General features: G+C 33.2%; 1 protein-coding gene across 2 annotated transcripts in view; it reads left to right on the forward strand.

Annotated features, from left to right (window-relative positions):
• LOC126738390 (transient receptor potential cation channel trpm) overlaps positions 1-27935 on the forward strand; it is a 191549-nt gene that overhangs the window by 152920 nt on the left and 10694 nt on the right. For both annotated transcript variants that reach the window (XM_050443699.1, XM_050443698.1), the window contains 9 exons: positions 763-957; positions 1013-1218; positions 1281-1401; positions 8837-9017; positions 9224-9484; positions 12898-13095; positions 20976-21293; positions 22958-23216; positions 23271-23353. In XM_050443699.1, coding sequence (XP_050299656.1) covers positions 763-957; positions 1013-1218; positions 1281-1401; positions 8837-9017; positions 9224-9484; positions 12898-13095; positions 20976-21293; positions 22958-23216; positions 23271-23353 — 1822 coding nt within the window. The remainder of the gene's footprint in view (positions 1-762; positions 958-1012; positions 1219-1280; positions 1402-8836; positions 9018-9223; positions 9485-12897; positions 13096-20975; positions 21294-22957; positions 23217-23270; positions 23354-27935) is intronic.

Consider the following 27935-nt stretch of genomic DNA (forward strand, 5'->3'; position numbering starts at 1 on the left):
ATCATCTTCATATGTATAAAACTAGATTTATAAATTTATTTAGAGTCCCACAGCATAGAAACACAAATTTTCAAAAATCTTTTGTTTTTGTAGCCTCTCAATTTTGGAATAAATTGCCTGAGCATGTTAAACAATTTTCAATAGAAGTATTTAAAAAATATATTCAAAATTATCTCCTTGAGCAATGGAATGCTTAATTTCATTTCAATTAAATACAATTATTAAGGTGTTAAAAACCATGAAAATAGCTGTATACATTTTTTTGTAGGGATTTGGTATCCGCTCGCCGCTATCTAAAATTTCTTTACAAGTAGCATTTGTTACATGCCACATTTTCCTTTGCACCCCTTGCGCGTCTACCTACCTCCCTCTGGTATTTCTTTTACTGCTAAAAGAAAAAAAACAAAATTTGTATTAAGAAAAGTACTTGTATTGGCCAGGTTAATAGTTATTATTATTCTTTGTTTTTATTTATTAATCTTTTTTAAATAAAGGACCTTGCTTCACAGGTTTGCACCTGTGCTAACGGTTTCATAATCGAGGCATGGTCCTATTTATCATAATGGTTTATTTATTGCAAATTGATAATTATGTTTGCAATTTTATTGATAAATAAATTTAATTGAATTTGAATAAATTTGCCCAACATTAAAGTTCTTTCAAACAGCGTCTATAGATCCTGCGAAAAGTGGGTCCTGTGAGTCACCTCATACTATATAATATAATCTATTAATTCCTCATAAATGAATGTTAATATTTCAGGTGTTTATGGAACCGTACTTTATGTTATACGGTGAAGTGTACGCGGACAAAATAGATCCGGATTGCGGAACCGACGAGGATTGTCACGTACCCGGCCGTTGGATTTCTCCTGTCATCATGTCCGTTTACCTTTTGGTGGCCAACATTCTACTCATAAACCTCCTGATCGCCGTGTTCAATAATATTTTCAACGAGGTATGCAATGCGATGTCTCTTTATTATTCCACCGTTATTACCACGCTTCTTACAGGTAAACTCGATCGCCCATCAAGTCTGGATGTTCCAACGGTTCACGGTGGTGATGGAGTACGAGCAAAAGCCGCTACTGCCGCCCCCTTTTATCATTTTTTGTCACATTTTCTTGCTTATAAAGTACATCAGGAGGAAGCTGGAGGGTAAGGAGGAGAGCTACGATAACGGGTTGAAGTTGTTCTTGGATAGGGACGAAATGGAGCGGTGAGTGTGATGGAATAGAGTGGATGGATTTATGATTTCTCGAGTTATTGTTTTTTTTTTAGGTTGTACGACTTTGAGGAGGATTGCGTGGAGGGATATTTTGCGGAACAGGAGAATAAACTGCAACAGTCGACTGAGGAAAGGATCAAAGTGACTACCGAACGAATCGAACATTTAACTCAGGTAAGTTTTGACTTTTTAGCTTATGTTGGTATCCGTTTATACTAATTAATCTGTTTTATTTGTATACATGAGTTACAGAGATAAAAATTAAATTGACAGTTAATATACTAGTTAACTTATATGTATATAGAATTAACTCGAAATTTAGCATTGCTGCTACTCTTAGATCTAACCCAGAAGGTAACCAGCGAAAAAAAATATATAATTAAATAATAGCTTTATAAAAGGTACCACGGCCAAAAATAAATGAATATAGAAATTATAAAGAAGTTATCTGTTATAAAACAATTAAATCGATCATCTAAAAGTAGATTTAAAAAAATAGTTGCAAAACAACATTACAAAATAGCGCATTAGAAGTTCAAAATATAATAAAAGAAATTAATTCAAGGTAATAGAAGCTGATCCGCTAGATCAGATCAAACAAAACAAAGCATAAAAACGCAAAATCAACACAATAACAAAATAGTCATTGGCAACTCCTCAACATGTTTCCTACTTGAAATGTAAAAACTGGATACGCGGATACACTTAGACGCTATTTCATTATACAGGGTGTTATTTAATAAGTGTCTGATATTTCACAGGGTAATTTAATAAATATTTTTAATGTAAAAAGTGCCTATACATGTGTGGCCTAAAATGCTTGGTTTTCAAGTAAGAGAGTGTCAAGTTCTATTTTTATTTTCGTTTTTTCTGCGTCATTTGCCAAATAATGCCGATTTCTAAACGAAAATTGGTACCTTAATTTAGCTATTACTTGTTGAGGGCGCTATCGGAATAAAAAACTCATGACTCAACAATTCCGGGCAGCTGCTCCCACGCCCAGGAGTTAGTTACCCCAACTGCCTAGAATAACAAATAAAAAAATCATTGATTTAAGGCCCCCCTAGACGCTCAATTATATTGCACAATATTATATTGGGCAATATTGTATTGATTAATATTTTTTAACCTGCAATATGATACTAACAAACTATGCAATATTTTTGCGCAATGTCCGCATCTGATTAGTATACAATCAGAAAGCACGAAGAGCAATTGAATTATGCCTAAAAAACGGAAAGCCTGATTGGCAATAGTTTTATATTGTTCTTCTATAAAAGAACCCAAACGGCGGCGTTGGTCTAAAGATTGGTATCTTAAACGACGTGCATTTACAAGCGAAAATTTACTGTGCGATTTAAAGTTGAGTGAACCGAATGATTACCAAAATTATTTACGTATGAATAACGACTCATACAACGAGTTGTTGAAATTTATATCACCACTAATTTTAAAACAAAATACAATGATGAGGAGTGCTATCTCACCTATAGAACGGTTAACAAAAACACTGCGATTTTTAGCAACAGGACGAAGTTTTGAAGACCTAAAATTTAGCTCTGCGATGGCACCACATACTATCAATGGAATTATTTTGGGAACATGTGAAGCTATAATAACAAAATTGCAAAAATACATTCAGGTAAGGAAATATTTTTTATGTTATCAGAAAAATGCAAACAAAGGTATTCTATATAATTAATGGTAATACATTTTTATTTGCCCGAGTAATTTGAAAAATATGTAGCAACACTGTCAGTTGAACTAGAAAACTGCTCCGTTTGCCCTTCCCGTGTGGAAATGTCGGTAGTAGTTACAAATGACCAATTGGACCTTTCTAGCTGCTGAGGTTGGTGTTGAAAAGCTACTGATGTATTTAAAGGTTCATTGATTTTCACGGAGTTTTTATGTAAGGTACCTAACTGCCCTTCATACAAAATATCGTTGATCGCTTTTTTTTGCATAAATTTGTTGCTCCGAATTCATCTTTTTTAATTCATTCCCCCATGTTATTCCGAGATGTTTTCATGTTCATCTGAGCGTTGTAAATACTCACATGCCAAATTTAGTAAATGTTTTTGAGAGGCCATCGATTGTCTTTTTACTGGCGGTCGCTCTATAGATGGTTTTGGCCTCTGGTTAGTATTTACATCTTCCTCCTAAAACAAAAATACTTCACAACTTTCTGAGACGCAAAATGAAATGCCAGTATACAGATATGTCAAAAAGCAATAATTCCGACAACAGTACAAATATTAATATAGAACAAATCCAGTTACATTCCCTACAGCCCTTACGAGGACGAAACGCATCAATTTCTGCAAAAAATGTGAGACAAAAGTTCTGTGATTACTTCAATAACGAAGGGAAAGTCTCTTGGCAGGACAATGTTGTTTAAAATTGATATGTAATATGTAATAAATAAATAAAAAAATAGGACTTTGTCTTTCACTCTGCCTCTCATGTATTTTGCTCATCCATGTCCAAATTTCCTTCCTTCTCATTTTGGGATGTTATTGTAGAACATCCCTCCACAGGGATTTCTTGGTCTTGCAAAAAATGTAATTCCTTGAAGTACAATAAAGACGGTACATAAATATCATCAGTGCTAGTTCCTGATCTGTAGAATGCTTTTACCTTCTTAAACTCTTCTCTGTAATTAGTTCTTAAACTGTTTATCTTCTTTTTTACAATTTCTTTGCCCGCTTCTGGGTCAACTTCTTTATATTTTTCAACTAATACTTTATATGCATTATTTTTTAGGTTTCTGTCACTGTATTCTGTACTTTTAATTTTCCATATCGACGGCTAAAGTACGGTACCTCGTAAGTCGCAAAAGGGAAATTTTACAGGAGAGAGTAAAAACTGTTTTAAATACTCAGGATAGATACTACCTCAATATTTTTAGTATATTCATAAATAGAAAAGCTCTATTTTTTGTTTTGTGAAAAAGGAATACGCAAAAACCTTTTCTTTTAAATTTTAAGAGCTTTTTACGAGCTCCCGTATTTTTTTTTTGGTCAGTTACGAGGTACTGTAATAGTTATTTAAAAACGATAATACAGAACAAGATGTTTAAAATTAATAGAGGCCAGATACATAATTAATATCCTCAAATATTACAAAAACCAGTATTTTTCTTACTAAATTAAGTGTTATTTTTTTCTATCATGGTAGTAATGGTAGACAAGGAACTTAAGGCCGTTTTAAATTGCATACCTATAAACTACTACATAATTAATAACTAATGAATATCAGGTAAATTAGGAACTTAAAGTTGCTTTGAAATATTGCAAAGAAAAAATAATTATAGAACACATAGGTACACGTAAACTACTTTATAAATTAACGAAATTTTAGAAAAACTAATGATTAAAAACCAAAAAATAACAACAAAGTTGACATGGTCTGATAAACTTAAACTCAACATAAAAAGATTCTAAAATGAAAAGAGTGAAAAGCCAATGCTATAATGCCAAGACTTTACTATGTTATATTTTCCTTTTTGTGGGGCAATTGATCATAATATGCCCAGCAGTCTTGGGGAATAACTTCTTTTATTGCTTGAAGATCCAAAAATTTTCTTTTTGAAATGGGAATGGTGAGTCAAACAGTTGGGGAATCTTCGCATTTCTTAATTCCACTTTGGATGTTCTTACCGGTATAGTTTGGAACTCCATAATTAGTTTTGTAGAAAATTTGTCGGTTTTCGTACCTTAAAACTCTGATGTCAGTAACTGTCTTATTTAGGCTGGGACTTATGGATTTATATTTTAATAATGGTTTATAACCATAATTTTAAAAAAACTCATAATTCATGTTCTGTACTTGGTAAGGATTTTTTGGTCTCGATTCTTTGGTAATACGATGATAATCACTGGGTAAATAAATGTCTTTGTGCTTTAGGTTGGTCTCAATTGTAGCGTGAACTGAGTCACACTCCATTTGAGTGTGACCCTTTTCTAGAAACTTTTGTTCAATCATGACCTCGTATTTTTCAGATAGATTAAGCAAGGCATTGGACATAATGCAGTTTCGGTTCTGAGCTGTACATCCATCTGAGTAAATAAAAAAAGGAAATCTCTTGATTTGGTTCATACAAATTAATGACAATGTCATTTTCAACCAAGGAGTCGTTACAAAATACCAAGTCGGCATCATTAATCATTTGAAGAGTGTTTTCGGGTGTTAAGGCTTCAGAAAGGCTAAGAAATTATTGTCGATTGATCTATAAATTTTTTCTCTGCTAGTTCAAGTATTTTTTTTATTCTTGAAATCATTTTAACAGCAGTTATAGCTAAAACAAAAATCTATTTTTAGCTAAAACATTAATGAAGGTGTATAAAGAACCAATAAAAAGTTGTGAAGTAATTGTGTGTTAAATGTTAAATACTGCTTTTACTTACCAAAATTGTTCACAGCAACACCAACGAAACCTCAACACCATGGCACATTTATTATGGCTAACTAACAGAAGTTACGAGGTATCGTTACAAATATATTGAGTTTGCATATACGAGTTACTGCATGTCGCTACTTACGAGTTCTCGCTTTTGAAAATTAATGGAAGTCAAATACGAGTTATCGATTTTCGACGTTTAAAAATAAAATAAATAATGAATGAGCTTAAACTGTTTATCAATAGATGGCGGATAGTGTCCTTTACCGGAATATTATATTATCTCAATTTTGACAAAAATGCGACTTACGAGGTACCGTACTTTAACCGTCGATATACAATATAGTTGCAAAAACTCAAAGATAAATTCACGGTCTTTATTACGCTTCGCCATGGTGCCGTTAACTCAAATGAACTGACCAAAATAAATAATTGTACAATCTTTTCGCACCTACACGCACAAATGATGCAATATTGCGCAATTAATTTCAAACACGTTCAATCTTTCTTCAATACTTGCGCCGTTAAGGCAATATTGTCTTCAGACGCACAATAATATTGGGCAAACTCCATTATTGTACAATATAATTGAGCGTCTAGGGGGGTCTTTAGAGTTTCAGCCAGTTGAACCCATATCCCGGAATAACCTCAAATGTCTGGAATTAAAAAAAAATCCTGGAGTTTATGTAATTGAGACAGTTCCGCTAACTCAACTGCCAGGAATCAAAAAAATAACATTAAAAAAAAAATTGATCAAGAATTCCAGACACGGAAAATGCCTGGAAATGCAAATAAAATTAAATCATGGATCAAGAATTTTAGGCAATACGCTGTATTATATTTTTGATCAAAGAAATAAATTCCTGAGTCATTTTGATGCGAAAAAAAACTCTTGTAGGACAATTCGAAATACTCCTGGAATTTTCCAAAAAGTACCTATGAATCATTCTAAAATTCCAGGCAGTTGAGCCGGCCGAACTCTTAAAATCATTAACATTTTGTGCCACTTGTCACTGTGCGTGGCCAGAGGCCTTGCATGACTAAGAAATTTTAAAGTTTAATATTTAATAAATCACTTATGCGGGGTTTCCAAATATCTGGAGAGAGAGAGAGCTATATTATTCCAATTTTTAAGACGGGAGATAGAGAAGACATTGCCAATTATAGATGGTTTGCAAAACAGTCAGTTACACCGAAATTGTTGGATGCATTAATTTCTGATCAACTTAGTGGTTGGTTAGTTATGCCAGAGAATTCTACGTCTACTTCTGGTGGTTAATGAGACTGCTCTCTCGGTTAAGCGCCTTGTAGAGTTTATATATCAGGTTGACGCTTTCTACACGGATTTCTATCAGGCGTTTGATAGAGTAAAAAGGTAAAAACCTACTTCTTTTATCTATGTTAAAAGCCATGGGCTTTAGTGAATTTTTATAAAAATGTTTGATGGGTCGTAGATACAGGGTTAAAAGTCGGGGAATTCGTATCGACCTTGATCAATGTATCACCTTTTCAATTTGTTTGATAACGACATAGGACAGTGGATTACATCTTGCAAGGAACTGAAGTTTGCAGATGACGTGAAAATATACAAGATTATTATTCCTTAATCTGACGCAGCCGTTTTTCGACAAAGCTTGAATCATTTCTTTCATTGGTCTAGTATAAACCTCCTCTTTTTTAATGTCAGTAGATGTTGTTACATTACTTTTCTTAAAAATCAAAGCAGGATTGATGCAGTCCGTTTTATAAATGGTGAGAATTTGAAACTCCTAACTATGGTAAGGATCTGGGAATCTTGTTTGACACCAAAATCATTTTTCGAGATTATTATGACGAAAATGTAACGAAAACTCTGCGTTTTATTCTAAGGAAAACGCGTGATTTCTCATTTTTGTCTTTAATACATAGTACGCATCTATGGTTTGGTCTCCATTCTATGTTGTATAAGTTAGAACAACTTCAGAGGAAATTCATAACCTTTTGCAATGTTAAATTTGGCAATCAACATCAAATGTGTTTTATCTCAGAGAAGTATCTATCTATTTAGTAAATATTTAACTCAGAGAAGCTGGTTAATGTCTGTTTGTCTATAAGATTATTAAAGGTTTAATTGACTGCCCAGCTTTGTTAGAGCAGGTGGCTCTTAATATGTCAGTTCGTCTATTGAGAAGAAATGAAACAATCTTTTGATCTATTTAGACTTAGCAAATCTAAAAGCAATTTTCTGCATGTGTGGGAGCAGGATATAAGTTAGATTATGATATTTATTGTCACGCGAATTTTGTATTTTATATTTAATTGTATTTGCCCTTTTCTACAAGCATGTAGATTGTTTACGTAAAGTTTTCAAGGGAGTTTTCTCGTTTGTTGATAAATAAATTAAAAAAAAGAAGTGCTTCAATTTAAATTTAAAAAAAATGTGATAATTCGAGAAACTATGTGGTAGTGAAAGCGCTCTGGCCACGAACAAGTCTTTTCTAGTATAATTTTTTAATATATAGTACAAAGTTCTATTAATATTTTCTACTATTTTTCACCCAATTTTGTATTCAAATTGTACTAAAAACGCCTTATGCGTAACCAGAGGCCTCGCATCACTAAGTAATTTTTCATTTTAACTTATATTTCATTTTAATTCATGATAACTGGAGTACACATTTTTAATATTATCATAACAAAATCACTCTATTTTGTATCAGTTGTATATTAAAATGGTCACTTGTGAGACATTTTCGATCACGAACACAATATGACTGCTTTTTAAAGCCTTTTTACCTCTCTTTTTAAGTGCTCTTGAGTGGTGGTATTTCTATACGGCATATATCTCAACATTTCGTGAACACTAATTAACGTTAATTCACAAAAAAAGACTAACTGATATCGTTGACACATGATATGGAAAAAAAACTAACCTTCCCTGATGTAGACGATAAATTGTCTTTAAAAAGGCTCTAAGACGAAAATACTAATGATTTTAACGATTCGGAGGGAGAAAACGCGGTTTAAGACCTTGTAAGAAATAAGAAACTACTTTAACTGTTTAGAAGTGTTTATGGATAAGTCGATAAATGTTGAATATGCGCGTATGAATTAAAAAATTCAAGAATACAAACATCAAATGCTTCTCTGGACACTGGAATGACAAAAAAAAATCATTGCAATTGGTGTTTGATTTAATAAAATAACACTAACGTTTTGCCTTTTTTGCAGAAAGTCGAAGACATCCACACGAAAGAGAACATGCAGACCACCGTCCTGCAAAACCTAGAAGTCAGATGCAGGAAATTCACCGAACAGTTGACGGACATCACCAACGAGTTCGAAATGTTGAAGCAGATGGTACACAGGACTCAGTCGGCTACCTTAGTCACGCCTCAAGCTACACTTATAGGTAGGTATAACTAAATGATTAACTAACTATTAATGTATCCAAGGCCCTTTGGAAAGTCACACTGATATTCTGTATCAAAATTCAAATCACAAAACAGTTTTTTACCAATAACCAAACCAATTCTCTTGGAAATAAAGTAAAGAGTTTTGGTTAATGGTAAAACTGACAACTGTATTAAAATTGTTTTCATTTGTTGTTTTGCGCAGCCCAAGATTCCCGGGAGCGCAGCGTAAGCGAGAAATCCGAAGTGTTTTCCGAGGACGAGTCGGTCGCGATCGGACAACTGTTGGCCGCCCATCAACCGACGAAAACGGTCCGTAAGACGATCGTGCGATCGTTAACGGAAGTGAGACCGGACGCGTACATTTTCGATAACGGCCAGTACATCGAGTATCGGCACTCTGAGGACGAGGAGACCGCCCAGGAGACGAATAAGGAACAGTTATTGGACAGCATATCTGTGGCCGGTAAGTTGTACAAATTGTAACGGATACGATATCTGAGGGTTTGATGGAGTTTTCTGATAGAAAAGTCTTGGCACGTTTGAAGTGTTTCGTTTAAAATATTCTTAGAATTAAAACGTTCAGTGCAGAAAATAGTCGACTGACTTATTACACGCGTATCACTAAACGCGATGACTTGAGAGTACTAGAAACATTTATATAAATTTAGATCGATCTAATATCGATAAATTTAGTTTAGTTTAAATTTAGATAATTTAGATCTAAAAATAGTATGATGAAACCCATTGCAAAAGGAAGGGAGTATCACAAAAATGAAAGGAAAGTATTAACGGGTGATATGACGTCAGAAAGTGGAAGGGGGTGAGTTTTTGAGGGTTATAAACGGTTTATCTCGATTTCAAATATGGCAAAGATATAGATAATTAAAAAAAAATCTAAAACTTTACCAACCTTAATTAAGCCTACTCAATGTCAAGAATATTGTGTAGTTAACAATATTGATAAAAATGACAATAAATCCGCACTTATATCTATGGATCGTAAAAAAGGACCTGGCCCAGACGGATTTCCTTCATTTTCTTCAAGTCCTGTCCTAGCTTGTGCGAGCCTTTGCATATTTTGTATAATCAACGTTTATTTAGTGGCATTTTTCCCAATATTTGGAAAACAGCTCAAATTATGCCAGTATTTAAGTCTGTAGAGAAAAATTGTATGTACGGAATTACAGGCCTATTTCGCTACTTTGTCACTTTGATAAACTATTTGAATCTTTGCTGTTAAAACAATTATTCTTTAAGATCAAAGAAGCTATTGATGTTAACCAACATGGTTTTTTCCAAAAAAGAGCGGTGATAACCAACTTACTACCATTTATTCAGAGTATAAGCGAGAGTATGGAAAAGGGGTCTGGAAACTTGTGCCGTGAACATTGTCATAAATGGAGTAAAGTCTTCTTGTACAACCGTAACTTCAGAAGTACCGCAAGGTTCTCATTTGGGACCGATATTGTTCTCAATCTTTTTAAACGACATTGGTTAATGTTTCTCTATCTGTAAATATCTTGCATATGCAGATGACCTAAAAGTCTTTATAATGATTAAGAAGGTATCAGATTTTCGTGCCTGTACTGTACTTTAAATAAATTATTTATTAATCCAGAAAAATGTCATTTTATACTTTTTAGCAGAAAACCATCTCAGACACAAAACAAATGTGATGTCTATATCTCGGGGGCACTATCTTGAAGTATGTAGAGTTTATTAAGGATTAAGGATTTATGATGTTGTATTCGAGGCTGCACTTCGACGTTCATATAGAAAAGATTGTTCAAAAAGCTCTAAAAAATCTCGGATTTAAATCTCGAATTACAAAGGGTTTTAGTAATCAAACATCATTAATATCATTATATAATGCATTCGTTAAACCTACTATAGAATATGCGACAGTAGCTTGGAATCCGATGTATCACAAATATATTGACCAAATTGAAAGGGTACAATGCAAGTTTGTAAATATAGTAATTTTACGCTTTAGTAAAATACATTTTTTTACTTACTATGATAACTTAAAGTTTTATGGTATGAAGCCCTTAGAGAGTCGTAGAAACAATTTTGATTTATAAAATTATTAATAATTTAATAGACTGCCCTTTCTGTCTGGAAAATTTATATATCAACGTTAATACTTATATTTTGCGTAATAGATCGACGTTTAGCATCTCAAGATATTCTTCAAACTATTTGTCTAACTCTCCATTGTTCAGATTCGCCCGTAGTTTTAATAATTTTCAAGAAACTAACTTGAATAATGATATATTTTTCTCCAGTATGGCTTCATTTAAGCGATACTTAAGAAATTCCACCTAATTTCGCAAGGAACGATAAATATTGTCCTATTTTTCCTATTGAAATTATTCATATGTATAGATACTTCTTTATTGTTCGTAAAAGATATTATTAAATAAGGTAGTTAGGTTAGGTTTATGTTACTTGGTATATTTGTTAGGAAAATGTAGTATTTGGCAAAGCGCTTACCTGTATTTAAATTCATAAAATATTTTGAGCTTTCCTGTAATTGGATTGCTTAGTCTATCTGTAAGAGAGCCTTTTATAGTAGTGTTAACTTCACTTGAAGAAGCAAAAACTTAAAGACCCATAAAAACCATAAAGGATTCTGCCGCCGCGCAGTCATAGGCGTGCGGTTATTTATAAAAATCTCTTGGTGAATAATAAAATAAAATAAAAATTTGTAAGTTAAAGTTAGAGTTTTACTGCCTATTATTTCGTTGATCTGGTTATTTTTGAGATGAGAACTTATTTTTACGTTGCCTACTTAGGTACATATTTATAACGCAGTAAAGTCGACTAGGATTATTCACTCAAACACTTATTTATATTATTGCAAAGTACTCACCAATGCTTAACTAACCTTCTGAAAGACTATCCTCAGAAGTAGAATTATCAAGGCCAAGTTGAATTATTATTTGGGGTACGGGTGGCAAAACGGTATACTCCCTTTCAGTTTTAATTACGTGCTCAACACAATTTTTCCATCTATTAGTTTCGAATTCTGACACAATTTTGCGGATATTTTCAATAACTACCGCACTTAATGTTGGTGAACTGTTGCACTTTCGGAGTTGTTTTTTTAATGTGCCCCATACCAGTTCAATGGGGTTAAAAATACAATAATATGGAGGCAACCTTAAAACGGTGTGTCCATTATTCTTAGCAATGTTATCAATAACATACTCATTTTTAAAGTTATAACCTTTAATGGTATTAAGCAACTCCTTTTTTAAGGGGATTTTGTTAGGGACTAGTTAATTAAATTATGAATTACTAATTAATTAAATTATGAAATTAATATTATTATTATTATTAAATGTAAAATAAAATATTAAATATCCATACTCTCCAAACCCGTCGTAAATATCGTGACTTGTCAGTCTTTTATGACATTCTCCATTCTGGATCTTGCTGCCCTGATATACTCGGTAAAATTGGTCTATATGTTCCTTGAGACACCCTCATTCCATATTCCATTCCACCGAATCGATTATGGAAATAATTCCTTTGTTACCAGGGCAGGCAAACTTGCTAACAAGTACTCGAATCTGTTGGATTGTTTTACTAATAGAATAGAATTTTTAAGACTGTTGAAAGCCAATAGTCTGTGATTTAAAACATTTAAGTCAAATAGTACCCTATCTATTTTTAAGGTTTTAATCAGGTATTATTATGATTTTTGTGCAATGTGTAGTGTAGGTTTTTCTCTTGTAAAATGTTTTATATTGTTGTAAATTGGGCAATTGCTCGTTGGAAGAGAAATAAAAAATATAATATTCCATTTGTATCTGCCTAAACTTGAAATTTATATTATAAGATCTAACGGGTGTCTCTTTTTGATGTATGTAGGCAGCAGCTCAAAACTGAATCTCATCCGACAACGGACGAAGAGTTCCGAGTCGAAAACCTCGTTGGAAAGCAACCGGAACTCGTTGGACATATCGGCGGACGACATAGCAGCCCTCAGTCTCGACATACTCAGAACGCGTGCGGCGCAGAAGAGACGCGACTCAGATTGCGCGCGGCGTGGATCAGAAAGCGGCACAGGTAGGACCGACTATCACCACAAATCTCATAACTCGTCGCCCACCGTTTTTTATTTATTTCCTAACGAGTTTATTAAAATGTCGGATTTATTTATTCGACGTAGTTTTTTTTTTGATTGAGGCTTTCGTTTTATATGACAGCTTGCCGTTGGCCCTTTTGTTTTACTAAGCGAGGGAATTTGGTGATTTGATTTTCGCATGCCGAACCTAATTTTTTTTTTTAAATTATAATAAAAATAAATTTTTTTGTTTTATAATATACGTGTGAGAAAAGAAAAACTAACTTTTGTACGGACCTTTTTTCTCTTAACGCTGCTAGCATGCGAGTTACGGACAAACTTTCTCACCCCCAAAAGTTTATCTTTCTGCCACATATTCCGGAGAGTAGGTAGGTTTGGTGTCTCATTCCATCTCGCATTGGTTTCATTCTTATCCATCCATCCTTGTCGTACACAACATTATATATATATTTAAAAAGAAATCGTCAACGCATGGCAACACCGCGTGTTGTGATGCGTGTATGAACTTCTGATGACATCGTGACTAAAACTGTCATCTTTCATTATTAGTTGAATCACTCTCTTAGATCCACCAAACCATTGAGGGGATGTAAACCATTTTCACTTAAGCTTATTCTACTGCCCGCATGGCTTTATCATTAAGATTATAGTAGGTTTTAGCTGTTTATAATTCAATATATACACTTTATTGTAGTGGGTAATTAACGAGGGATAAACCGTTAAAGTCGACCTTCTTTTGCTTTATAGCTCGGTCTTTTCTTTTCATGCGGTTTATCCCTTATTACGGTTCGTAGATTTTTAAAAAAAAAGTGACCTACAGGGTGTCTTCAAAAAGAGGTGAAAGTGCGGCTCTGAAGTTGACCCGGATTAAAACAAAAATGGCGGCCATATGCGGGGTTTTGACAGTTTGTCAATGATATTGCTTTAAGCCACTCCGAAGAAGGGATTTTTCTGCATTAATTCAAGCAGTGTAAATGAATTTTATTTTCCCGGCATTTGAGACCTTTATTTGATACAAAAGGGTAATCTTTCGGAAGAATAACTTGAAATTAGTTTTTGCAGCAAGTCAAGCAGTGTATTTAAACTTCATTCTTTCATTTATTCCTCAAAACCGTATATGGAGGGCGTCATAGTACAATAAAACCTCATTCTAAAAATGTTATAGTTATAAGTAAAGTTCAACATTAGATTCAAAAGTCAATGTGAAAAATTCGTTAAACAAACTTCATTCTTACAGACTGTTTTCATAAAAAATTGATTTCAGAACTCAAAATCTTAGTTTTCGAGTGCAGATCTGGAGAAATAAATGTCAACAAATATACTGCCCGACAAAAAACTACAAATACTTTATTTCACAAACAGTTGAGAAGGTGATTTTCATTTTGTATAATTCAACGTGATTTTTTGCTGATAATTAAGATGTTTTTGAAAAAAAATTGTTAAAATATTAGCTGTCATTTAACATAACTTTTTCCATTGAAAATAAAAAAGTTTTCTTGAGCAGTGTAAAAAATATTTTTCGTCGGGCAGTATATTTTTCCCGGTAGTTGAGAATATTGACATAGCTAAACCACACTTTTTATAAAACAACTCTTTTTTACGAAAAAAATTATTCTTATTTTTTTTTTTCAAGCAGTGTATTTAAACTTCATTCGTCCAGACAGTAGTTGACTGAATAATGTAGTGTAACTTATTATTTTCTAAGCAGGAAAACCGTTAAATTGCAATCTTTTAAATTTGTGAGTCCGGATCTGGAGAAATAAAATTCAATAAATATATTACCCAACAAAAACTTCAAATTTTGGAAAGATGATTTTAATTGTTTGTTTGAGCAGTATAATTCAATATGTAATTTTTTCCTAATAATTGAGACGTTTTTGGAAAAATTTTAAACTAACCTCAATTTTTGCAAATAGTTAGGATCGTTGACATGGCTGAATTACACTGCTTGTAAAGAAAATATATATATATTTTTTTAATTAGCTTCATATTTTTTTCAAGCAGTGTATCTATTCAAACTTCATTTCTCGAAGACATTTACAAAAAAATTTGTGATAAATTGAAAATAAAATGAAAAATTGAGCAGTGTAATTCAACTGTCTGGCAATTGTCATTTAATTGTTAAAACAACTTTAACTGCCCGCGAATTCTGTTTTCTTTGTCGAGCAGTGTATTTATTGAATTTTTCCAGAACCAGATCCAAAAACATTCGCAGTTTTTTTCACATGATTGAGACGCTTTTGAAGTGTTAGGGTACGCACAGAGTGAAAGCGGGTTTCCTGCTTACCGGCTTCTCGCGCCGGGACTGTTCATAGTAAAAACGAGATAAAGCAGAAAATCTGCCAGTGCGTCTATGTACTTATAACAAAATATCGTTCTCGTCATCTTCTGATGAAGATCTGATTATTTTGGAATCTGTATCGACTAAAATAAAAAGAAAACAAATTGGTTTACATTCTATTAACCGCGAAAGAAGAGTTTATGGAGAATACCATCATTTATTTAAAGAATTTAAGGATGATAATGAAAAATTCTTTCAGTACGTTAGAAACTTTTAATTACATTTTAAAAAAGGTGGAAAATCGTTTAACAAAAGATTGGTGTAATCTACATAAGCAGCCTATCATTCCAGAAGAAAAATTGGTTATTCGAGGTAAGTAGCTTTTTTGCCATTAATAATTAACGTGAATAAAAGACTTAATTTTTTAAAAACAGCTTTTATTATATAGTTATTGATAATTTACATTTTTCCTTTTAAATGAATTCACTTCCACTGAAACAAGTTATTCGGAGAGGAAAACGTTAAATTTGTAGCATTCGGGTCCGATGAATTTGGTTGTTGGCTTGTAGTAAGTGAATCAGAAAAATCAGTCTGCTTTTGGTAGGTAGGTGGTTGATGAGTGGAAAAATGCGTAGTTTGATCGTTCATTATATAGCTAGGAGAAGGCTGAGAAGAATAGGATAACGTAGATGATAAAGGAGAATTTAATTGATATATGAAAATTGATCTACCAATTCCTGAACACGACATCGAAAAGACAAAATTTTGTTTTGAGGTATTTTTTTTACATGAGGTAACAAACTTTTGAAAAATAATAGATGGTCGTCAGCTTCGCTTAGATTTACTTTCCAGATATTCTACTTTGCGTCGTTCTATATCTAGCATAGATGCATTAAATGTCTCGGTGGCTCTACGTTTCTTTTGTCTCATAACAGGAGTCTGAATTGAAGATGTTGGGCTCGAACTACATAGTGTGATCTCATTTTCCGTGACATTTATCTGGTCAATTTTTGTTACTTGAGAAGCCTCTTCATTCCCGCTATTTTCCTCACATTCAACGGGAGACTTGGGCTCCTCTGACGACGTTTCTTGGGTGGACTTAATGGTGCTGGGTAGATTTCCTATCAATGTTCTAGGCTTAACAATATTTTTTAGGACAGTAGTTGCTTAAAAAAAGGCCATTTTGATGTCGGTGTATCTTCTGCCGCATCACCAGATCTTGGTGGAGGAAATTTTCCCAATTCGACCGAAAACTGGTCCCGCAGATACTTCCACTGCTTTCGCACCTTAGCCTCTATTACTTTGAAACTCGTCCTCGAGATACTTAAGAGCAATAATCACCTTAGTAATTCTTATTGTTTAAATATTTGCTTTATTTAAAGAGATATTTCAGTGCGGTTTTTACTAATGGTATTCTTATGCCTATAAGAACCCCGCTACGAACGCCTTTTTTTATCATTTTTTTTTCTTTATTTAAAAAAAAAACACAAAAAATCTTTTCGTAGCGGGGAGAAAACCCATTTTGAGGAAACTAATTCAAATGGTTAAACACAAAATTTAAATAAATAAAGCGTCAATCTTAACAATACAAAAATGATAAAATTCTTAAAAGTTCATAATATCTTGCACTATATGCCAACATCGCAGACGCGATGGAAAGAATTCGTATCGGGAATCGGTTTGTTGTATGCTGTGTTGCCGTTTAGCGACGAACGCTGTGAATCTGTTTTTGAAGGTGGTAGACAATGGTACAGTGAAAAACATCTTGTCGGACTTGCATTGTCTTATTTATTTATTGTAACACGACGTTTCGGTTGGTAAGTATCTCCAACCGTTATCAAGTGTAAACTGACTTGAACGCTGTGAATGTGTTAAAATCCGATCACGTGCTGATTATGCCTGTTAAGAGTATATTTTTGTTACAGATATCTGGCAACTGGATCATCCTTTAGACAAACCTCGTTTGCATTTCGAATTGGCGCATCGTTAGATGATTAAAAGGTATTCACATGGCTATTCCGAAAAAACAAGATTTTCGAAGAATGTCAGATGAATTTAATAACATGAACTTCCCCCACTGCATCCCAGTCCCAAAAATTCGGGATCCATGTTTTATAACTACAGGCATTATTTTTCTGTAGTTTTACAAGGAGTTGCTGATGCGAATTATAAATTTATTACTGTGGAGATTGGCGGCTACGGTAACCAGAGTGACGGAGGTACTTTTCAAGCCTCCGAGCTGTACAATTTGCTAAAAAATAATCGATTTAATATTCCCGAACCATCTTATTTCCCTAAAACAACGATGAAGGCGCCTTTCGTATTAATTAGTGACGAAGCGTATCCACTTCTGCCTTTTCTTTTAAAACCCTTTGGTGGGAAAAATCTTAGTATTGAACAAGAATATTTCAATAAACGGTTATCTCGAGCTAGAAAGTGCATAGAGTGCACTTTTGGAATAATTACACCTAAATGGCGCATTCTTTCAAAATGCATTGAACCCAACATCGAGACTGCAGACAATATTATTAAATGTATATGCATTTTACGTAACACCATTATTGATACGGAAGGATTTCAAAGGCATCTTAGTGGTGTATCAGTGGAATACTCAAACAGAAATACAGAAAGACAAATGACAGGAAGGCCTCTAAATGAAGCGAAAACCATTCGAGATATATTTGTAAATTATTTTTCTCAAAATCCGTTGACATATAATATGCAATAACATCAATGACATTTATTTTATTTTTCGTCATTACAATAATAAACATTTTAATACTTACCATCTTTTTTCATTTCTAAGCCTATTTCTTCCCATATAGGGCTTCTCTGAAACCCAGACGCTATAAGAAGTTCTTTATCCATTAAAAATAGGCTCAAATTATTAACAACTCGCGCGACCAAAAGCAGAAATAAAACTAATTTTAATTCCGAGAAAAACGTGTCAGCAGGTTGTCAACGCCGACTCGTTTTAACCTGCTTTGACTTTGTTCGCGCCAATTTAAAAACACAGGATAAATGTCGAATGCGATAAGCGCGAGTCGGCGCCGATAACCGCTTGCGAGAAACCTGCTTTCACTCTGTTCGCATACTTATATCGTAAAAATTTTAAAAAAGTTTTTGTGAGCAGTGTAATGTAACTTTTTTTTATGACCATTGAATTACACTGCTAAAATTTTAACGCTTTTGAAGTTTTATACCTTAAAAATGAAAAAAATTGAGCAGTGTAAATACTGTTTTTTTTTTCTAAATTTGCGAAATTTACAGCCAATTTAAAAAAAAAATACATTAAGTTTATCACCCTCTGTCTTGATTGTCTTTGACTTTCGGACTAGGAAAATTGAACTTAAGCTCATTATTTTTTAAAGGGATCCGCTGTTAAATTTTTATTTAATTTATGAGACATCCTGTATATGTAGTTTTTGTATGTGCACTTTGACACTTGAAGTAAATTTTTTAGAAGATTTCAGTATTTTTCAAAAAAATTAAACTTGTGCCTGGAGAAGGGATTTGTTTTTGAGCAGTAACGTGCAACGTAATTTTTTTGGGCAGTGTAAAACCTTCATTTTTTTTCCAGGCAAGTTTTACGGAACAGTGACTGCTCGCCAAAAAAGTAATTTTTTGATTTTGTTTTTCTTTTGAAAAAATGGCTTTCAATTTTTTTTTCAAGCCGTGTAATAAAACTTTCTTTTTCAAGGCATAAGAGAGTCTTTATTTATGCTCTTTAATATTTTTTCAAGCAGTGTATTGAAAAAAACATTTGTATTAAATTAATAAAACATTTTTTTTGTTCTAGGAATTGATATTTATAATGTCTTTGTTGGGCAGTGTATTTTTTTCAAATATTGTTTATTTTTTTAATTCTTCGAAAATTTATATAATTTATCAGACATTTGAAGTCAATTTTTTGTAAAAAATTGGTCTCAATTAACTGGAATAGTGAAGTTTAAATACACTGCTTGACAAAAAAAATTAAAACATTTCAGGCAGTTTCAATTGGTTCCTTCAAAAGCTTAAAATTTTTTTGTAAATAAATGTCTGGAAAAATGAAATTTAAGTACACTGCTTAAAAAAAAATAAAATCAACTGTTTCAGAATTGTCGTTTAAGTATTTGAGTTCGGGCGGTGTATTTTTTTCTCCAGGATCGGAGTTTTATTTTTTACTTTTAGTATTTATTTATTTTTTGGGTTTAACTGCTTAAAAAATATGTTTTTTTCATTTTGAACAGTGTAATTGAATGTCATTATCTTCAGGTTCTTCTAGAAAAAATAAAATTTAATATACTGTTTGACAAAAAAACAGAATGAGATGCCAATATTTAGGCTGTTGCATTTTTTGTCAAAAATGTTATTTTGTTATAAAAACTGCTCAAAAAAAAATATTCTAATTTTTGGTTAAAATAAAAGTGCTCCTTCTAGTACTTCCCATAAGAACTCCATGAGTGCACGAGAGAAAGATATATCAATGGGATTTCCAAATAAATTGATCTTATATGAACTGAAGCTATAAAATACTCTGTATTTGATATAGTTTTTTTTTAAACCAATTCAATGAAAATTTAAAGTAATCGGACATGCAAGTGCGATACCTCATTTTAAAGGCAATTAAAAATACTTTTTAAAAATGAGAAAATTCCATATGGCGCCCTTAAGAAGAAATGTTGATGATCGAAAAAACGCAACGTCGGATTATTTTTTTTTGCATCATGTTGAAGGACATAAAAAGTGGCAATGAAAAACTGTTTTTAGTTTTCCGATGTCTCTTTAAATAAAGTCGTTAGAAGGTAAAAAGGATTTTGACAATTTTCGTTTTTTTTCGGATAACTCTGATAACTAAGGAATTTTAAAATTTTTTAAACTTTGCCTCCATTTAACCGACCCTGTAACTCTTACGGTTTCCGAGATTCCAATTGATACCCTGTACATAAAGAACAAAATGTTTTGATAATTTTAATTTTTTAAAATTTTTTGTTGCCTTTACTAACTCCATATCTGTAAAATAATTTATTGTTAATGAAACCAACAAAGTAAAAAAAAAAATAAAAATGTCTCTTTTAGCCTTGACAAAGACGAAAAATAAACAACGTCGAAAAGTCGGCCAATTAAAAACTAAAATTCATTTTTCATTCATTTTTCTAGAAAAAGCCTCAACTGTCTGCAAGAATGAAGTTGAAAATTGAAATACACCGCTTGGAAAAAATACTTTTAAGAGAATTTTAGACAGTTTCAAGTTATTCTTCCGAAAGCCAATTTTTTGTGAATAAAGGTCTCAAATGCGTGGAAAAATTAAATTTAAGTACACTGCTTAAAAAAAGCATTTTTTTCAAGTAATTTTTTTAATAAACATGACGTGCATCTAAAATTATTTGATAAATCAACTTACAGGCGCCAATTTTAAGCAAAACCAACCAACCGTCTCAAAATTTATACTTTGGAGCCTTTTATAGCCAAAACTAATCAATATTTAACCAAGACAAGCCCTTATTTATCCCATGAACCTTTTGAATACACCCCGTATAAACAAAAACGACCACTTTAACCCCACAAAAACACCAAAAAAAAAACCCAAAACTACAGGCGAAGACACCTGCTCCTCCTCGACGACCAAACCGACTTTGGGCCGTCGTCAATTCTCCCAAACGCAATCCGAACCGGAAACGAGCGATTTACCATCGACGGCGACGATGTCCCAACAGCCATCGTTCGACCGTAGCGTCACCTTTACCGAACCGAAGATCAAAGTGATTCCGCCGACCGGTCGCGGTGGACTTTTGATGCACATGCACACCGAATACGCGAGCATCACCGACGAATTGGAAACCGTTTGCGGACTACTCAGTCCACCGAGGAGTCCCGGACTGTTGAGTCCTCCTAGGCCGGAACAGAGTCCGCCTAGTAAGTTGATCACTAGGAGACACCGTAGTTATGTCCCAAGCATGCACGTTAGCTTAGAACTGTTCGGTTTATTGGAGATGTTAGGTTATGGTCAATGTGTTTGCTTTAGTTGTTTTTAGGTTATGGTGTATCTAGGATCCTTGCTTTTGCCTTAGTATTAGTGTTTTTGTACTAGAAAACTACTTAGGAGGCTTTAGGTTAAGCATGTAATAATAATGTAACGTAATTCAGGCACATGCGTATTTCAGAAATATTTTTTGTATAAGGAACATAGTTATTAGTGACAACCTCAAAAACTGTAAACTGGCTCGTGTTGTCTGTCGTTTAATTATTACACTCACTATAAGCGGTTTCTTTTAAAGACTTATGAAACAATTTAGAACTGTTTAGAATTTTCTACATTGTTTTTGCCAATGGAGACCAGTAATTTTACCCAAGCAACACATCAAAATTTCGGTATTTAAAAAAATTGATAGGGGTTTACATAGCTAGTCTTTACACTTATCATTACACTTCAAATATGCGATAAAATGACCCCGATATACTTTTCATACACGTATATCTTATAGTGTAGTAATGGAATATCATACACAAAAAAATCTGGGAAAAATAGAAAATGCATTAACCTGTATGATACAATAATTATACCAAACAAGATATAGAAATAAAAAAAACTGAAGAATACAGATTCGCTCAAAACTAAAAAAAGATTTAAAAAATATAACTTATTTTAGAAAAATGCAGTGGTGTACTTTTTTTTTATTAAATAATGTTTACGATAAATCCCTTATGGACGCCATTGGTAAAAATTATTTTTTTTTCTTTATACGTCGAAAAATGCCCCTTATGCATAAAACACATCTGCAATTAAAAAAAAAATTACATTAGTAGTTATTTTTAAAAAAAATTCATTCAGTACATCATACTTAAACGTTTAACTTATATGAAATAATAATTGTATATTGTTAACATGTAATAAATCTTTTTTTTAAACGTGAATAAAACACAAACATAATATTAAATTCCTCAATGTATAACATGCGGACATTTGTTCCGATATTTATAGTTGAAGTTCAATCAAAAATGTAAACCTGGTGTAAAGCAAAAATAAACGTTTGTTTAACTATCGTGTGTTGCTTGGGATATCTCAAACTTTCTTATTATTAAAAACTGAAAATAAAATAAAACTTTAACAAATTGTATCTAAGCATTTTAAGGTCCATGGTCCATAAGGTCCACCTTTTCAGCTTAAACTCGGTCTAGGAATGCCCCCTTCAAATTCTGACACAACATTAAGTAACAGCCTGTGCAGTTAATTATTGACCAATATTTCGAGGTTATGTAAAGAAGCTATAAATCAGATTTTTTAAAGTTTAATCATATTTAAATACTTGCTTAGGAGTTGCCTAAGAAATACCTCTTTTTCATGAATATTTCCGCCTAAAACCCGATTTATTTTCAATACTTTTGTACTTTTTTTTACACTTTTAATACCCGATTACACTTTCAATTAATGAATTGAATCACCGATTAGGCGGAAACTTTGTTAATCCCTACCATTAAAAAAAATGCTTGAAAAACGTATGCTACATTTACTTTCACCGCTTTTAGCCTTCATTACTAATATTCATGTAAATGAAAACTTACATGTACGGGAATTTTAGGTACGAGAAAACGTAACCCCTCCGAAATGTCCAACCCGGAAATCGCCATCAATTTCGAAAAAGAACATCTAAGAAACGCCGAAGAGAGCGACTACATGGTGATGGAGAATCTGATTCACAAGAGGTACGACGGAGCCGACGACGACGAGTCGGAGGAGGAGTTGGAGGAACCCAAAGAGGATTTGGGAGAGGGAGGGAGCGGACCTGCCTCTAGAGCACCCGCTCTATTAAGCGTCGTTGCCGAAACAAGAGAGTTTAGGTAAGAAATCGTTTGTTTCTTATGGGTGAGATGATTTGCGACGGTTTATTTTAGGGTAAGCTCGTGGCCAGCCAGGCAGCAAACCTTAAAACGGTCCGAGGCTGTAGACAGCGACTCTCCCTCCACGGGAGGAATAGGTACTACCTATTATTTTCCCAATAATGATTGAACGCTTTTGTTTATTATTATTATTATTGCTTAAATGTGTGTGCAGCTTCGATTTGTTTTGTTTTGTGTAGTTTCGCCTAGAAAGTACTAGAGGTTATTTTTGTACGGTTTTATATTGCACGATCTGCACTATAGATTCTGTAGTGTTGATAATCAGACAGTATTGGCGAGTATTTTGAAAATGGCTCCTGCAATAAGTCGCTTGTCATTTTATATACAGGATGTGTAAATCCAATCCAATTTTTTTTGTACTTCCTGTACAAGATGCTGCAGTTAATGAATATATGCAATTTACTTTTTTTGTTTTTGGAATCGCTTTTATATTTAATACGTTGCCAGATGTATTATTTGCGGTATTGCCACGTTGTTGTTTGAGCATTTGAAACGCTTCTTGTGTAGTATTCTGGATGATACGGGAAAAAGGGAACACTTAATAACTTTTTTACTTTTCAGGATAAACAAATGAAATTTGGTATATCGATAGAATGGTCATAAGAGCATCTTTTGACATATTCTATTATTTTTTGTTTTTCCTATAATTTTCTATTAATTGCTATATTATTACGTATTTTGATAGAAAATAATATTTTGAGAATACTGCTACCGCATTTGCCACTTTCTGTTTTATGCTTATGGAAAAAATTATTTTTTCAAAATAAGGTTTCATAAATACATACAACACTGTTTTATTAAAAGATAACCTAAAGCATTTTACAGTACTATTATTTATTTATTTTAGTTGCACTATTGCTAATCAACATATCTCTACATTCTGTTATTCTGTTCACAAGGACATTATACAGCCCAGAACAAAAATTTTTGTGAGGTCAGATTAATAAAACTATGAGAATGTGTTGACCATTTCTAACTTCAAATAGTTTAACAAAAATACGATTTTTTATTTATTTAAATATTCAAATTTAAAAACACAGTAATCGCATTAAAAACCTACAGCTACAGGGTGTAAATAAAAACATTGCAATAAAAAAAACTTAAATTCTAGTTTAGGAACTTTTCTAAAGCAATATTCTGGTGATTGAGTAGTCAATTTTTAGGTGGATTATTTTACAAAATTATAAATAAGTAAAGACTTTTTTACTTTTTAATCTCACCTAAAATTAAACCTTATTAAATGCATTGAAAATTTTAATTTTTACTCAAGTAATAATTTACAAAAATAATAATTTACATTATGTTTTATTACTTAACGCTTAAAAGCATGAATTTTTTCTTTTAAGTGTATTTATGTGTAATAATGTTGGCTACATTATGACTTAAGTGCTAAATTTATTTATTATGAAATTTTTTGAAACAATTGTTATTTTTATTTAGGCATAAAGCGACACCACATTTTTCACATTTTGTGCGGGTAAAGCCTTTGCAGCTAGGTACTTGCATCTCATTTTAAGATTTTCAATGACGGGCCAATGAGCAACTTGATCTTTGCGTACTTCTTTTGGAGGCACATGTTGTGTTGGTCCTCGACTGCGCTTCGCCGCTATTTCATTTTCGACACTACTGCTTGGCCTTCCACGCTTATTAGGTGCATCCTTCCCTACATTGCATAAACAATTTGCAATCTCGGCCCTAAAGTCTGCCTGATTTAGAGTTTTTTGTTCCTTTTTCTTGGTATACCCTTTTGTACAAAAGCCAAGCATTTACAATAGTCAATTCCAAGAAATGATGAATAAGTGAAACAATGAAGAATATTCTTATGTACCATTTTCGACTTTTTCTTTGTATTTTATATCGTCCCATCATGCTGTCTAATAAATCTACCCCGCCCATGTGCCTGTTATATTCTCGAATTACATATGGGCAGTCTACTTCAATTATTTTCTTCTCTTTTCTGTCATATCTGTTGACTTTTGTTAAGGGTTCTTTCCCTGCAAAGGAAGAGATCAGAGCCACATACTTATTGTCTTTCCATATTACGTTGGAAACATCAACTCCATCAATGGTTGAAACATATTCCTCACTAGTACCCCGGGGGGAATTTTTTAGAGCGGCTTCCGTAGAAAGTTCGCAGTCCGTTACCCTATTGCGCCTAACTGTACCCAATGAATAAATACCTTCCTTGGCAAGATATACCATAAGCGGAATGCTGGTGTAGGGGAGCGGAGGGAATTGGAGCCACTTAATGCATTATTGTCAATAGAAATATAAAAAAAAAACTTTCTAGTTCTTTCAAACATATCAGCGTTTAAAAGGATTTTTTAACGTTACATTTTAATAACTGTTGTGGAAAAAATTAATTTATTTCTTTTTATAAAAAAACTTTTTAAAAAAGTGCGTTTGGCTCTCATTTCCCACAACGATTGGGTAATGGGAGCCAGATTTATTATTGTAGTTTTTAAGATCTTTTTAATAAGTATTAAGCTAGTTCTCATAAAAAATGGACTTTATTTGAAAATGTAACAAACGTAACATAAATTCTTAAGCAAAAATACCTACAGGCTAAAATATAACTACCGTCGTAAACAAAAATCACAAATATAGCCCTCTGCATCTTCTACGCCTGAACATTCAGAGTGTGCCCAACTGCCACAATTCGTACAACGGTACCACAGTTCATTATTTTTTCCAACGTCGTCACAAATAATGCATCTAACATGAGCGGCGCTGTCGCTAAGATCATCGCACTCGTCGTCGTCACAAATATCTTTTTCACTTGTCTCTTCGTCTTCTGATGATGACGATTCTTCAGCAACTTGTCTTTTGTTCGTGCCTTTTTTGTAAACAACATTTCCTTTTGCATATTTAATATATTTATTAACTGGTTTTGACTCCGTTTTGGACACATATTTGCTAATAACTGTTTTCTTCAAAGGTTCTTTATCTTCTGATGACCACAATTCGTCTGCTCCTACTTGTCGTTTAGCACTTTCTATTTTGCTGTTCTTTTTAGTTTTGTTTATGTTCTCTGTTTTCATGCCTTTACATGTTCTTTTTTTTTCATCACATTCTTGTTTCTTTCGCTTTTTTTCTTCAAAAAATATCTTCATAGGTGTCTGGGTAAAAATTTCGGAATGCTGTTTTCGTGTTTGTCTTAAGTTCTTGCTTTTATTATCGTCTTTTTTGAGGCAATGGGGATATTATAGAAAGGAGATCAGAGATGGACGACGTATTAATGGACTGATCAGATTCATCTTGCCATGTCGAACAACCTGGTCTCATCAACCATCTTTTGTTGGTGTTTTATGAATCACAGGAGACCGTGTCTGATTTTGGGCATTATCTTTGCTGTTTGCTTCTGTTATTTTAGAGCTACTTGCCGGTGATCCCGTTGTCTTCTCATTAGTATCCACGCAAGCTGGTGGCACACAATTATAGACAAAATCAGCATCTCAAACTCAAAAATGCTTTATTGTCAATATAAACATAGAAGTTGAAGCCAATAAACTGTACATTAAAGGAATAAAAAAAAGAACATAATTTAAAATAAAATAAAATTATATAAAACTTTGATAAATACTTAAATGCTAATCATTAAAAAATCAGTAAAGATATCTGGCTGGTATGGAAAAATACCTGTGCATCTGAACCCTGATATTCCCTTTTCCAAAGAAGCAACTTTGGAATAGGCTTTGTTAAAAAGACTTGCAACATCATATGGAGTGATTTGTGTGAGGTTATTTGACTTCATGTAATTATCACATTCTTTATAGTAGGACTTCTTTAGTGGACCATAAAATGTTACATCTAACTGCTGCATCCGATGTGATGAATGTGGTGGGAGGGACAGTATCGTAATGAAATTTTCTTTGGAGTGATTGTAACTTTCAAGCGCTGCATGACTAGAATGATTCTCTAGAATAAGTAATACTGGTTCATCACGATTAGGCTTAACAAATTTTACAAAATGCCTAAGCCACAATTCGAACATTTCCTCATTAGTCCAGCCGTTAAAAGTAACCTGATATTCCGCATCTGGAGGCCCATCCTTAGCAAGTAGTGGAGAAAATCGTCTTCTGGGGAATATAAAAAATGGGGGCACAAACGATCCGGCAGCGCTCATGCACCAAATTACAGTAATGTTTTTGCCACGCTCCCAACTAGTTGCCGAACCTACCCTTTTTTGACCTTTTCTAGCCAATATAGTTCCAGGTTCTTGAACCGTCGTTATTCCCGTTTCATCCATATTAAAAATATTGGACTTCTGGAAATTCTGTTTAGACAAAACCGTGTGAAGATTGTCGAAAAAGCGAGTTACCTCGTCCTTGTTAAAACCCTTGATGCGGTTTAAACTCATGGCCTCAGGTTTACGAATGCTGATCGTGGAATTCCGTCTTAAGAATCCATCTAGCCAGTCTCTTCCAGCTAACTGCTTCTGTTTATTAAAGGGGTGATTAATTCTTACATTTTCGGAACATCTGTAAGCTAACCGACAAAATTGCCACCTAGTTAGCCCATAAAACATATTTGCAAGGGTAACTAAATGTTGTGCCATTTCCGTTTCTTGCTGAAGGATAAAGATGGGGTGTCTACGAAGTTTTCCTGAACTTTGCAGTTGTCCTTTTTTCAATCGTTTCTGCAATGTTTGGTATGGAA

Source organism: Anthonomus grandis, chromosome 7 (genome assembly GCF_022605725.1).
Source record: "Anthonomus grandis grandis chromosome 7, icAntGran1.3, whole genome shotgun sequence".
NCBI lineage: Eukaryota > Metazoa > Arthropoda > Insecta > Coleoptera > Curculionidae > Anthonomus > Anthonomus grandis.